Here is a 14,869-nt window from a genome sequence, read left to right as displayed (position 1 = left end):
TTCCTTCGAGCCTCCTGCCCATCGCGTTCCTGCAATGGCTTCTCTGGCCAAGCTCGTAACCATCTGGATGGCGTCTATGGTGCTCCTCTGCTTCCTGAATCCGAACTGGAGGGTGGAGAGGCCATTCCGTTGCGTCAGCTCGGCCTCGAGTCGGTTGCATACCAGCCTCTCGAAGATCTTGCCCACACCATCTAGCATGCATAGTGGTCGGTATGCCGATGGGTCGCTTAGGTCCTTGCCTGGCTTGGGTACCAGGGCAAGTCTCTGGCGTTTCCATGCTAGTGGTACGTACCGCTCCTGGATGCACTGGTTGTACATCCGTGCGAATACCTCTGGGTTGGCACTGACCAAGCATTTCAGGGCCGCGTTGGGGATTCCGTCGGGTCCTGCCGCCTTGCCGTTCTTCAGTTTGGCAGTGACCTCCTGCACCTCCTCCACCGAGAAGGTGGTGGTGGCCGCCTGTGCCTGATCCTCGACGCTGTCTGCCTCCTGGAGTGGTGGTTGCCGGGGGAAGAGTGCGCAGACTATTTCCCTCAGCAGGACAGGGCACTTGGGGGTGGGTTGCCTACAGAGCTTCCCATGACCAACTTGTATGCCCCTCCGAAGGGTTCTGCATCTGCCGCCTCACAGAGCTGCTGGGAGCATTTGGCCTTGCTGCTTCTAATGGCGTCTCTAAGGGCTCTCCGATTTGCCTTGAATGCCGCCCCTTTGATCCCAAACTGTGGTGTACCTCTGGATCGCTAGTACGCGCGTCGCGCTGCGCAGCACTCCCTCCTTGCTTGGGCGATGTGCTCGTTCCACCATGGTACTGGGCGGTGTCTACTTCCTCCTGGCTTCCTTCGCTGCATAGCTGCATCACATGCCGCTACGACGGTCCTGGAGATGGATCTCGCGCTTGTTTCGGCGTCCCCGGCGGCAGCTAGGTTCTCTGCTGCTGTTAGAAGCGCGTCTGTATCCAGCGTTGCTTCTTTGTAGCCAGTCAATTGCGCTCGTTGCCCCCTTGTTGCATTCCCGATGGCGGCTGTGTCCGTCATCACAGCCAGGTGGTCGCTGTGCGTGTACGTGCTCAGGACTTGCCACTTTGCGTGGCGAGCGATCTCCGGGCTTGCAAAGGTGAGGTCTATGATAGACACTCGGCCTGCTTTGCTGTATGTCGGGGTGCTTCCTGCGTTCAGGAGACAGACGTTCAGGCTCGCAAATTCCTCCAATAGCGCTGTCCCTCGGGGCGTGGCACTGCCCCAGGTCGTAGCCCAGGCGTTGAAATCGCCCGCTATTATGACCGGGGATCTGTCCTTGGCGTCGTTGGCTATGTCCCTGATGACCGCCTCGTATTCGCTCTGTGTGAATCGGGGGGCTATGTAGCAGCTGTATAGGTACGCGCCATTATGTTTGGCTCTCGCATAACCCACCCTAGCCGCTCTATGTGTGGTTGGGGGCCACAGCTCCAGATTGCCGCACCGCCGTCTGTGCTTTGGTGCCAGATCGCTTCGCTTCTTTCCTTATAGGGCTCACTGAGGAGCGCTACATCGATCTGCTGCTCCAGCACCGTTTGCGTTAGCAAGTCCTGGGCAGCTTGGCAGTGGTTGAGGTTAAGCTGGAGTAGCTTAACCATCTAGCAGCTGGGAAAGGGCTTTCTTATACTCGGGACAGCTGCGGCTGAGGACCGAGTGGGCTGTTGAGCGAGCGTCTCCGTTGTTGCCCACGCACAGTAGGCACTTTGGGGGGTTGGTGCATTTGTTTTGTACATGCCCCTCTCCGCCACACCTGAAGCAGGTATCCTTCGCCACTGTACGTTGGCTTCTGCATCTCGCTGCCGTGTGGCCGTAGGCCATACACTTGAAGCAGCGTGTTGGCGCGATCCGTCTTCGCATGCGGCACACCACCCAGCCGATTCGCACCTTGCCAAGCTCCAGGAGCTTCTGTGCAAGGGAGGGCTGGAGGTTTAGTGTAGCCACCTGCGTGGCACCATACGCTTTCCGCATCCTCGGCTTTGTTGCTTGTGTCAAGTCCAGGTCGGTCGCTGCTGTAATTGCTTCCAATACCTCATCGCCTGTCGTGAGCTCATCTATGTCGAGCACTTCGACCGCGACTGTCTCCTGAATGGCCTTTACAGCCTTTCATAAACTTTCCGATGAAAAACAGGGTTGCGGGGGAGCCTCCCCAGGGAAGTTCCCAGCAGCAATTAGTGCGCTCTGTCTCGGGAGTGCCCGGCTTCGGAAGTGGCAGGAGCCCCGAGAAGCGGCAGGAACGTGGCCGAAGTCACCGACGTGCCGTGCCTTGCCGTGCCGTGCGTCAGCTGGGGAAAATCGAAACCAAAAAGTTTGTTTATACTTAGAATGCCAGCGGAATTGCTGGCAGGAGGTAGAGTGGGAGCTGGGAGCTGGGATGCTTGGGGGCTTGGATGCTGGCAGGATGCGGCTCTCTCTGATGCCATTGACATCAGCAACATGGCCACGGCTGTTGTCATTCAAGTGTTCTAATCAATTCTGATTTAATTTTACGCCCAATTAAGTGTGAAAAGCTTTTGATGTTGGGCACACGGGTGCGAGCGGCAAATGGATGCAGACAAGGACTCGCAGGGGCGCAGTCACACAAGCGTGAGCATTGAATATGCCACAGATACATATGTGGGGTCGGTCCTTTGCTCGCACGAGTCCCAGTTATGCTCTCACACTTGAATAAAGCCATTTCAGACATCAATATTTTGATCCTTCCCTGGTTGGGCTATTTATACTTACCGCTGCTTCTGTATCCACGCTGTGGCTTCCGCACCCGCTCTCACTGCTCCACGCTTTCACACACTTTCCGTATGCATCTCTCTTTCTCTCTCTTTGTGTATCTCTAACCATGGAACAACTTTCTGCTTATGACAGAGACAGACGTGGCAGATAGTTCCGCCAAGACATTATCCAATAATCTTTATCAACAGCCACAGCCAGCGCTGTAGCATCCGCGCCGCGTGCCTACCTCCACCTCCAGCTCCAGGTTAAGTTTGTTGGAAACTTTAGTCTGCATGACAGCCGATCCGATATCCCTGTGCTTTTGGATTTGTTTGCAGGTAACGACAAGGCTCAAGACATTTTACTAATTAAATATCAATGTACTTTTCCTTCCATTTGCCTAATTTACCGCTGTCAACAGCAAGACAAACAATATTTTAGTCCAAAAGAGTGTACACACTGGCCGCCCAGGGTTGTCACGCTACGATAAAATAAAAACAGCTGTGTCGTAAATGTGCGATTAAAAATTCAACGAAATATTTGTATCCCCGCGAAGCTTGGTTTTTGGAGATCAAAAAGGTCTTCCATATCCCGATGTCTCCGAAGATAGGGCTTATCCGAAGTCCCTTCAAAATGGAAGAGCGTAATCCGCTTTTACATTAAATCGGATTTAAATATAAACTCTATAGCGGCAGATATTCAAATTTATTTTCTTGGAAAGCCTCACAGAAATTTAAATGATTAAATTCCAAGTGCTCTTAACTCCTGATGGCACTTCAGGTGACGGCGTAAACGCCAAGCTCCGCCTGAGGGGGGCCAGGAGGTCCCATGGAGTGGGGCCATAAAACAATTTTGTTGTAAATTTACGATACCCCCGGCCATGTATGACAGAAGGTACATAAATACTCGAACACATAAAGGCACGGGGCAGGAGGCAGTCGACATTTTCTTTCCACCAAGAAATTAGAAAAGGATGGAGGGTAGGAAACGAAACGAGCTCCATTGCTCCACCATTCTTTTGGAGGAATAAATTAATTTCTTGAATGTACAGATTGCATTTTAAATTTATTATACTTCCATAGTATTGATTTTGGGGCACATGAATTTCTCTTTACATGATAGAAAATTTAGGTGTTGGAGAAGAGCTTGCGTTGCAGACGACGGGACGAAAGCGCGATTTGCAAGATAGACTATTAATACATCACGGCTTTCCAGTTGAGGATGAAGAAGAGTCAGTTGTCAGTTCAGCCACGCATCAGACGTACCCGCATATAATTAGTCACAAACATACTTGTAAAACTTGGAGCTGTTATAATTTTAAGTCCAACATACTTATCAAATAAATGTTACTCGTTGCCATCAAGCAACTTAAACTACTACATTTATGTATATATTAAGCCTATGTTTTGTGTTTGTATGGGGGTTTCTTTCATTGTCCTCCTCACAGGACAAGTGTCTTTTAATCAAATTACAATTGGGGTTAATTTAATAAACTCTCACTTTCTACCTTTCACAGGATCTGTTCTATCTTTCATGTGTGTCCTGTGGCTGTTTTAACTGTGGCTGGCGCTGTGCCACTTCCAAATAATACACTTTCTTTTGCCTCTTGTAAAGAGTGTGCGGTGTGTGTGATTATGGGTTACGTGTTCGAGTGTCTGTATGCTACGGGTGTGGATGAACATTATTGGATTGCATTGAAAGAACTGGTAGCTTAGAAATAATGTATCGGCACTGGCGTTACGTTGCCTAAACGTAACGCCCAAGAGAACTAGTCCTCTGCTCTACTATAATTGTTGAATACACGTTGCTTAATCAGACGCACCAACTGTGCATAATTTTGTAAATTTTTTTTTGGGAGATATTTCTTTAAACTTTTTTTTCTTGAGTTTTGCCATTTTTAAAGTCTATCAAACAAAATTTAGAACTGAACTGCGTAAAAGAAACAATTTAGAAGAACTGAAAAAGCCGAAATGGGAACGAGTAGAAAAACGATGTTTCTTTTTTTGAACACCAAACGCTGGCCCTGTTCGATGCGATTCGGCTCTGATTGGTTCCGTTTTAGCTTGAGATCGGTCTGATTTGGCCAACTGATTTGGGGAAGCAGGAAAGCGCTCCCGATTTGCAATAACAACTAGTAATACACGCATATATACGGCATGATATATATGTAGGCAATGGTAAACGAAAGACAACTAGTATTCCCTGGGGGTTGGTGGTGTGGTTGAACCCAGATAGGACTGGGCTGAGTTCCTTCGCTGAGGTGTGTGTGTGTGGTGTGGTGTGGTGCTGGTTTTTGTACGAACATATTTGCTTTCTAACTTATTTCCCAAATTGTCCGGGGTCCTAACTGAATCCCTCTCTCCACGTCAAGGTCCCTCAAGTGTGCTGCTGTAGGTGTCTATGTATGTGTTCCAGGTGAAATGTCCAGACTACGAACGCCGCTTAGTAGACAATGAGCAGGTTGTTCTCATTGAAGCCGGCGGAGTGTCCGGCGATGCGTACAATGAAACAGGATTCATCGAAGTGCATGCGCTTCTCATTGCGACTACAAAGGACAGAACAGAACGGAAGTTAGCAGAGCAGGATGAGGGGCGAGGGGGAGGGGGAGGGGGAGGTTGAGAGCATCGGTTTGACACTCACCGAACAAACAGATGCGAGGTCTTGCCCAGAGAGGCAGTGCAATGGATGCCAGGTGTGGTCAAAGTGGCCGATCCATTGCCGGGACTGGTGCGAATCAAGCACTTGTTGTCCACACGAGTGACCTTCACCAGGCCATCGGCTGCCTGGGTGATGCGAAATCCGTTTATGTCATAGATCTCAGTGCCATCCTCGGTACAGGTGTAAGCTGAATTGGCAATCACGTCATGGGCTTCAGCCATATAAGAGGGACCATGGCGCGAGTCGCTGCGAGAAGTTCGGGAATTAAATCGAAATTAGCGAAAGAAGCGATGCAATTGGCCGGGGGGACTCACTCATAGAACACTGCCAGGGTGTAGTCCTTGGTCAGATCGGTGAAAGTGTCGGTTGTGGTGCGCGTCCCGGCTGTGTCCACCAGGTAGATGAGAGCGCACGCCTCGCTGGTGAAGCTCACACCCTTGTACCACATCTTGGCATAGCGACTGTAATGGGAAGATAATTCAAAGGATTCAAAAGATGCCACGTTGGGGTAAGGGCCATTCCCACTCACACAAAGTTATTGCCCTTCATGCCGTCGTAGGTGACTATTTCGACTTTAGCGCCGCTCTGCAAGATGCGTCCATTGGGGTGGATCAAAGCCGAGTTGCTGCAGTTGCGTGATAGAGCAACTGCCACCATGCTGCGCTGATTGAGCACGCGCACCGCCTTGTCCAGAGTCATGTCAATGCTGCCCCATGCAAAGAAAGGTATTAACATTAGGGGTCGGTCTTAAAGAAGAGCCAAGGGGCTGAGGGCGTCCACACTCACCGCACGCCATCGCGGAGGCGCAACTGGATGGTGCCGTTCGTCATGGCAATGGGTCCAGAGCCGGGACATGCCGGCGGTGTGTGGTTCTCGAGCTCGAAGTTGCGTGTGCTGCTCACGCGTGCCAAGGCGTATGGTGGAGGGGGCATTGGAGACGGCAACTGTTGGGAATTCTGAGATTGAGCATAGAATCGGCTAGATTTACAGATATGCAGGAGCCCATTACCAGGCAGTAGTTCTGCTCGTTGTCGAAGCCATAGGTGGGCGTGGCATTGTAGCGCCCTGTGAGTGCCTTGCCGTTGTGCGCCATTTTGCCAGCGTCTATTTGCTGCATATTCCCTGGCCTCCTTGGAAATGCCGCTGGTGATGGTGTTGGTGCCAACGGTGGCGCTGCTAGCGAGACTGGAGCTGCTGCCGCGATCCATGTGGCCCACGGAGTCCGTGCCGGAGGACAGCGAGATGTTGCTCATGCGCTGGGACAGCTGCCCCCCAGTCACGCCGACACGCAAGCTTGCTTGCTAAGGGAGGGGGGATGAGAAGGCGAGAGGTAGGAGCGGAAGTTAGATCCGGAAGGAAATGAAGAGGTGAGGAAGTGAAAGTGCCAGAAAATAATTGAATACCGGCAGGAGAGAAAACGACAGATACGAGAGAAAGTGTCAGCAGCGCAGAAATCGAATGACTTTGCAACTGTTGCTAACATTCTGTCGACATTCTGTTAACGCATGCATATACATACATACATACATATATGTATTTACATACGTGTGTGCGTTTTTCCCAATTTGATTTTTATAGAAATTAACCAAACTATTTTGAATAGTATTAGAAGAGAAGGGAAGAGGGGGGGAATAGAGAAGGAAAATTCGAATATTAAAGTCGGAAAGTAAGAGAGCAATGGTGGAAAAGAGCGAGACGGAAAATAAGAAGGTCTGAAATAACAGGAGAGGGCAATGAGGTGATGTGGCAATGCTGCTGTTGCCGAGCTTTTAAGACTGCGGAGGCTGTTAACTCGCTGTTTATACCCTGCTAGCGCGATGATGCGGCAGTTTTGTAAAACAAAATGTCTGAAAATTGAAGAAACTTTAACGTTATTGCTTGGAATTTCACTTACCGGCGATGGGTTGTTGGTGTAGCCGGAGCGCTGGCGCACCCCGTTGGGCGGCTTGGTGGGCGAGCGCAAGATGTTGATTTTGTCGTTCATCTGAGCACGCGACAAGTCCTCGGCATTGAAGATCCCCACACGGGCGCCCTTCGGGCTGCTTACTTGCGAGACCGGCTCCTGCTGGGAAGTCTCGCAGTCCGATGACTGGCACTGCGCCTCCTTGGTGCTGACCTTGGGCTCAACGGACTTCGGCTCGGTGACCATTTTGATATGGCAACTTTTTTCTTCTCGCTCTTTCTTTTCGTCAAGTGAGTTCACAAAACCGGCGTTTGTGTGTGCGTGCGTGTGTTCGTGTGTGCGGCAAATGCGAAATTTTTCCCTTTAAATATGTGTGAACTTACTTGAGAACACGCGCGTGCTAAATACAGTTTTAGAATATTTTGTTCGACACTTCTCACTACGACTCTGAGAGGAATTTAAATTTTTCTATTTAATTTTCCACTTTACATGAGCTCCGCTCGCTGGCACAATTTTCGAAAGGATGACTGTTCGGATTTTCACACTGAAAGTCGTCGCCTGCTCAAACCGGAATTCAAAGTGAAAAGCAGAGCTGTCTCCCGATTATAATCAAAGCGATATTCAGGGCTGCATTTCAATGTTGTATGGATGTAGATCAGATACTAATTACTGTACATTTTCGTATTATTAATGGTACTCCGTGGCTTGAGTCTTGAGCTTCACAAAAAAATGGTTTACCAAATTACCAAATGGTTAAATGGTAAAATGTTTAATTCGTACACTGCTCATTTTCACCTTGTTCGATCCTTTCGGATTCCTGTAAAGAAAATTTACCAAATACAATTCGTTCACAGACTTGCATTAAGGCGCCGCACTGACGCTGATCTATCCACAAGCCTGGAAAAATGTATTGACCCGTCATCGTTTTGGCCCAAAGTAACATCATTCTGGTCATGGCTATTTGTGGAATACTTCTAGCAGTCTTAATTTAATTTGGATCTCTTCCATAAACTGCGTGCACTGCAACTCTCTCTTCCCTAACTCCTCTCAAATCTGATTTCCTATAGATTATTAATTGGTACTTTGTATCGTTGCCCAACTAGAAATGGATTTAAGTCAGCCATATCCTATTTCACGCTTTTAGAGTCGGACAAATGAAGTTTGCCAATTTCAAAGTCAAGCAAAATCGAATTAAGCAATAGGCGCCGCTCCCAACAGCATCAAGCAGAAGCTTTAAAGCATATTAGAAAATTGAAAAGTCAGCCAAAAGAGTTGCACTTGGTCATGTAAAAGTACTGTGCTGTGTGCTCGATGGTGGCATAAAACTGAAAGCTTCAATTTTCTGAAGTGCTCGCCTTGGCTCGAGAAGGTTGCGAAATGCCAAGTGTCAGTGCCAAAGGAGGCGGCTAAGCACGGAGGAGCCTCATCTTGGTGGGTTACTGCTGATGCAGTGTATCGCATATCTGCTTCGTCAGTTGGAATTTCTGAGGGTACACACTTGTGTCCTGGAATTTGCATGTAAAATATAATAGTACTAGGTGCCCATTTATATATGTACAAGCTAAGCTCTCTATAGCGGACACATGGTTCCAGTAATTCAATCCGTACTATCCATATAGTGAAAGTAGCGAATGTGTACAGCTTTTGTTAGATGTTTGGTTCTACCCAAATTGTCGGATATGTGCGGATAATGCTGGGGGCTGTTGACAAATTAGCCAAAATTTAGAATTTGGCAGGCCCTGAAGGACGCCCGTCCGCGCTTGTGGCAATGAAAATTAGCTGAGACATCGCACGTCTGGTGTGTGGGGGGGTGTTATTGTTTTGCCACCTTGTAGTCTGGATCGTAGAGAACTATTGTCGAACGGTTCAGTTCAGTAGGCAACCCTGAACTTCTTGCGAATCGATTGACAACTATATCCCCTCGCCTGCTCACATGATTGATGCTGGCTTTCACTTTTTCGGCTAGAGCGCATTGACTTCCCCTGCATTTGGCCATCGCTGCCCACGCAGCATGGCACAGCGAATATTCGCTTAAAAATTCTATCTCATTTTGCTTGTGACATATTTGAAATTTATTTTCGGTGCTGATGCTGCCACCCCGATGCTGTTGCTGTTGCAGCTGCATCTGCACCTCCGCCCACGCACTGCATTGACTCAGTTTGAGAGTGAAAATAAAAAAGAACAGTTGGCAAATACTGTATTTATAGAAAATGCAATATGCATGGAATCCGAATGAAATACGGAAACTCATTTGTAAAAAGCTACAATGCCTTGACCGGCTCCACCACCTCTTTTGTTGTCACTTTTAGCAGCCGCAAGCGAACAAATTGGTTAACCTCCTTTTATTTTTTTCCTTTCCTTTTTTTGGTAGTACGAGTCCATATTTATGGTTCGTAAATATGAATGTGGGTTTTTTGTCGAGCCATTACCAATTGGACGGCCATTTACGGCAGGCAAAGGCAGAGAGGAAGCAGAATTGTGGTCTTTTTCTAGTTTGAATTGCTTGTTGATTATTTGCTTGCCACATTTTAATTAACTGGATTTCGTTTCGCAGAACGAATGTGTAACAGTAAGCTTTTGGCAGCGAGCACTGCTCTGAAATATTCTATCTATGCTCCAAGGGGATTTCATTTCCACTCGGTCGAATGCGAAATGTGGAAAAACTATTTTCGTCGACCCAAGAAAACTCATGAAAGTGTCAGTGAACTTTGGCGCAGACAAATCCGGCCGAGACGGGATGCACTGGCTGCACAAGAGTGTTGCAATCGTTGACGTCATAGCAGTTGGAACAGAGGCGTCATCAGGCGGGAGAAGTAGAAGAGGCACGCAGCCAGATTGATGGGGAACTTGTGGCATAATTGAAATGGTTTTAAAAATCCATTCTTAATGTGTTTCGCCTTCGCTATTAAATCCTTTGCCATTTGCATTAAAAACAATTAGCGCCCGCGACGCCACTTTCCTTTGTCGACAGCGGGAGAGGGAGCGGGGGGAGCGGTGGAGCCTTGCGTCCGGTTTGGGAGGGGGAAAATTAATTGATCGTCAAGATGAGGCAGCGGCAACAAATAAATGTGTCTGGTCATTCAGCAGGCGATATTTGTTGCCACACACTCGCATATAGAGTAGATAATGCCGCGTCGTCTGTCAGCTATGAAATTACATTCACACATATCCGTGTACACACACACACGTACAAGTGTACATGGGAGAAGATCTTGCGGATTGGCACGCGTCGCCTGGCTAAAAGCCTCGGCTTGACTTCCATCAATATTTTGGCATTCCTGGCATTTTCCTCATTCCTCATCGAATCATCGCGCAGGGCTCGGGAAATTTGAGTGACTGTGTTGTTTACAAATCTCAAGTAAATCCGAGCCCGCGGCGACATCATCCTCGAGTGAATCATGGGGATTTCCTGGAAGCAATTGTCGCCTCCGCTGTGGCTTACCCAAGAGGAACACACAGTCCGACGGGGATCTATGGCTGGTCGGATGGTTAGTCGGATTGGTCTGCGGTCTATGTCTGCCGTGCCGGCCTCTTGACGTCATCTGCCGTCTCGGTACTTGCCAAAAACCCCATCCAACCGGCCCTTTCCCCGCGCTGAGGTGTGCTAAGCACTCGGCCAGAGGGTGTACGTGGGGGGGAGCTGATGCAAAACTTTCGAAAGATTTAATGTATGCTGGCGCGGTGCCCGCGGTGTCGGGCCACAATTCACGCTTCATTTGCCAGCGACGGGCAAACCAAACGGACAGAGGGACGGACGGATGCCGGCGGTGACGTTGTCGTGTCGGGTTTGATTTTGATAAAATAGGCCAAAGTGCTCATCAATAATCAATTCTGTAAAAATCCGTGAGCAAAGCAATTATTTTTACAAAATGAACGCCCGCTCCACACACCATTCAGGGCAATCCATTTTCTGTGTGTGTGTGCATCCTTCACACATCAAAAACGAGGGGGAACATTGTGAGTTGCTGCGGACACCGCAACTCTACGGTTATACCCGATACTAAGTCAGTATGGCTCTCCTCCGGCAGACGCCGCTAATATTAAACGACACGACAAAGAGTGCGTGCGAGAGAGACAGAAAATCAGTCTGAGCGTGACGTCGGGCGCTGCGTAGCCACTGCAAATTGATTTGTTCCTATTGGCTATAAAAATGATCTGATCTGATCCAGATTCAGCAATCTGATAGATATGGTCATTATCTATGATTCTGCGTTTTTAGTTTTCTCGAATGTGCAATATTGTGGATGCAACAGATTTTCGTCCTTTGTGTGGGCGGAAGGGGATGGGGTGAAATTTTATTTATACACGTTTTATAGTAAGATCTAACAGGAGTGCGAATACCAAATTCGGTTACTCTAGCCTTAATAGTCTCTGAGATTTTTGAATATCCCCATATTTTCGACCTTTGCGGGGGCGGAAGGGGGTGTGGCGAAATTTTGAAACAAACTCGTCTCGGTCCGATATATTAGGAGTGTGGATACCAAATTTGGTTGCTCTAGCTTTTGTAGTCTCTGAGATCTAGGCGCTAATGTTTTACTCTAAGCAAAGCCGCCTATGCTACGTGTGTGTTAGAGAGAGAGGGCGAGAAAAAATGAAATTGTTTTCTTGATGCTGGCTATAATAATAATACGATCCAATTCAGATTCTGCAGTCTAAAAGACATAGTCATTCTCTACGATTCTGCGTTTTTGGTTTTCTTATATCTTTAAAATTGTGGATGCCACAGATTTTCGTCCTTTGTGGGGGCGGAAGTGGGCGGGGCGAAGTTTTGAAATATTTTTGTAGCAGTGACATATCACAGAAATCTGGATCCAAAACATCGTTGCTCTAGCTCTTATAGTCTTTGAGCACTAGGCGCTGAAGGGGACGGACAGACGGACAGACGGACGGACGGACAGACAGGGCTCAATCGACTCGGCTATTGATGCTGATCAAGAATATATATACTTTATGGGGTCGGAAACGATTCCTTCTGGACGTTACACACATCCACTTTTACCACAAATCTAATATACCCCAATACTCATTTTGAGTATCGGGTATAATAATAATAATTTGTGGGTAGAAACGTATGTACATATGTATATGTATTTACATCGGATGTACGAATGTATGATGTACATGTATCCATATCGAACTCTATTCGTGGCTATCTTTTCGAAGAATTTCCCTGAATTTAATTACTTTCCTTATTTAATTCAATGCTTCAATTATTTAATTACCATTTCCTCCGTCGAAATGAGACCAGAAATTTGATTTCATATTTTATTCATTGATAACCCAAAAAACCAAAAAGATATGCAAACAAATGGAAAAATGGTATGTTAATATTATGCAAGGAGGAAAGGAGACATGGACGTGCCTCTTGGCAGCTTGCACGCCCAGTTGCCGGAACGTGCTCCACATTTCCACATTCCCCGCGCTCTGATTTCCATTCCGCTGCCCTGCCAGGAGAGGGCATAAATCAAGCGACTTTCACCCTGCCCGGTTCCGCCTTCGGCTGCTTTATCTTATTTTTCGATTATTCATGTTGTTCTTGGTTGAATTTTAATTTTATTTTGTATTTTGTGTTATTGTTATGGGGAATTTTTTGTCAAAATGATTTTTATAACACATACTCAGGCACTTACATTTGATGGGGGCCCATAACTGAGTATTTCTCTGTCCGTGTGTGATTGTTCATAGGTAGGGTAGGTGTTTTCGCTTTCCTCCTTTTACACATAATAAATTGCCTGCTCTTTTTTATAGGAGAGTCCCCCAGTCCCAGTCCCAGGCAGACACACACAAGTGCATTGCGACTGTAATTGTGACAGTGACTGTGACTGTGACTGTGACTGTGACTGTGTGCAGTGCCATAATAATGGGAAGATGTTGCAGACAAGGGTTCCGTTCCATAGTTTCCGGCACGCATTTCACTCGCTTTGTGCCATTATTTTGAATTCCCAGAAAGGGAGACGGAATGAGCAGAACGAGACCAAGACCCAGCGGACAGACTGCTGTCCAGACCGAGGGGGTTCAACGCACTGATGGAATGCCCGGAGTTGGCTCGCATAGGGGATGGGCTAAAGACAGGCCATTCTCGAATGGCAATTGGCAATAACCAGACCAGGGGATCACAATCGGACTCAACTATTGCCAATCCCCCCACCATCTGTGGGCGAGGAGCAGTGGGAGACCACAGAGCAGAAAAGACAGCCCGCTGAGTCAGAAATGTGGACACCCCTCCATCCCACCATCCAGAATAGTCAGCGTTTATCTGACGGCGCGTCCCCATTTCAAGTCGAGTAAATTTACAATGTCTGCAAGTGCACACCTTCTTTATACCCTGCCAGAGGGTATGCAGCATTCCGTTTTATGCCAGTCTGCGAAATAAGTATTTTCCTATAAGCTTGTCTATTCGTAATGAGCATCAATGGCAAAGTCTGCTTCATTAAATGTCGCCTTTTGCTGGATACAAATCCACACCGCAAATATCTTGTATGGTAATCCAAGAAAACTCTTTTGACACACCATATGAATGTCAAAGGGTGTTCAGGAGGTAGTCTTTCTTTCTGGTTTTCTTTGAAGAAATTCCCTGAGCGCGCAAACGGAGCTGGCTGGCGGTAAATAAGAACCAAAGTGAACCAAATCCGTGGCCACCCATTTCTGTGGGCTTCCGTTGTTTATGGCCCGCTGTGGTGGCCAACTGTCAAGTGAGCATCGCCTGCACCTACACGCCCCACCCCACCCACATCGTGGCACCTCAGCGGGACCGCCGACTGGAGGAATGCTTTCAACATTTCTTTGGGTGACTCGCAATTGGGATCAAGTCAATATTTGCAGAGTAAAAATAAAAATTACTTCCGCCCGAAACTCGAGCGTTTCTTAAGTATGTCACATCCACCACTCTCCACCTGGATGGATGTTTGCATTCATTTATAAATTAAACATAATTGTTTGCACGGCTGTTGCTGTTGCTGCTGCTCCTTCTCCTGGAAACATTTCAATTAGGGGAATATTTAATATTGAGGTTAGAGTAAGTTGTACAAATGAAAAGGCAACCGTGTCCTTTGTTGCCTTTTGTTTTCTGCTCCCTCGTATTTGACGAGGTGTATGGAAGTGGTCGCATCCCTGGCAACTTCATATATTTCGGTGAGTGCAATTTGGCGCAATAAAATGGGTATATATATACATATATATTTAATATTTAAAACTTGTTCATAAGCTGCCTATTTCCATCTGCCCCTCTGGCCTCATGCCTCCTGACCTGTTCGCGTTTAAAGAGCTTATCCATCTAAAAAGTTGAACAGAACACATGTCGGGCGGATCGGTTGAACCGTTTTGCCTCCGCGTAGACGAGTTTAAATTTTTGTTGATGTACTAGCAGGAGGCGGCATGGGGCGTGCCAGGTCACTTTTCCTGTTCAAGTTGTTGCTGTTGTTGATTGTTTGCTTTTTGTCGTCGCTCTCTGCAAAAGCGCCAAAAGCGTGTTAAGGGAGTAGCACAGCACCCCCAAAAACGAGAACTGAAAAAGTCGCTGCCTCGAGTGTACATACGCGACACACATGGCAACTCTGATGCGTGAGAAGCCATGTACTAGACAAACACA

At 47.6% G+C, this 14,869-nt stretch overlaps 1 protein-coding gene across 1 annotated transcript; it reads right to left on the bottom strand.

Moving 5' to 3' along the window:
• Positions 1-5,147: 5,147 nt before the first annotated feature.
• On the bottom strand, positions 5,148-6,475 carry LOC117191823. Its single transcript, XM_033396588.1, has 6 exons — positions 6,388-6,475; positions 6,165-6,334; positions 5,908-6,084; positions 5,693-5,839; positions 5,361-5,624; positions 5,148-5,265 (listed from the first exon to the last, which is right to left on the bottom strand). The coding sequence occupies exons 1-6, from the start codon at positions 6,469-6,471 to the stop codon at positions 5,163-5,165; spliced, it is 945 nt and encodes a 314-aa protein (XP_033252479.1). The 5' UTR covers positions 6,472-6,475; the 3' UTR covers positions 5,148-5,162.
• Positions 6,476-14,869: the final 8,394 nt, after the last annotated feature.

This window comes from Drosophila miranda (genome assembly GCF_003369915.1).
Source record: "Drosophila miranda strain MSH22 chromosome Y unlocalized genomic scaffold, D.miranda_PacBio2.1 Contig_Y1_pilon, whole genome shotgun sequence".
NCBI classification, from domain to species: Eukaryota; Metazoa; Arthropoda; class Insecta; order Diptera; family Drosophilidae; genus Drosophila; species Drosophila miranda.
The sequence above is the reverse complement of the archived record's forward strand: the minus strand, read 5'-3'. Positions and strand labels throughout refer to the sequence as shown.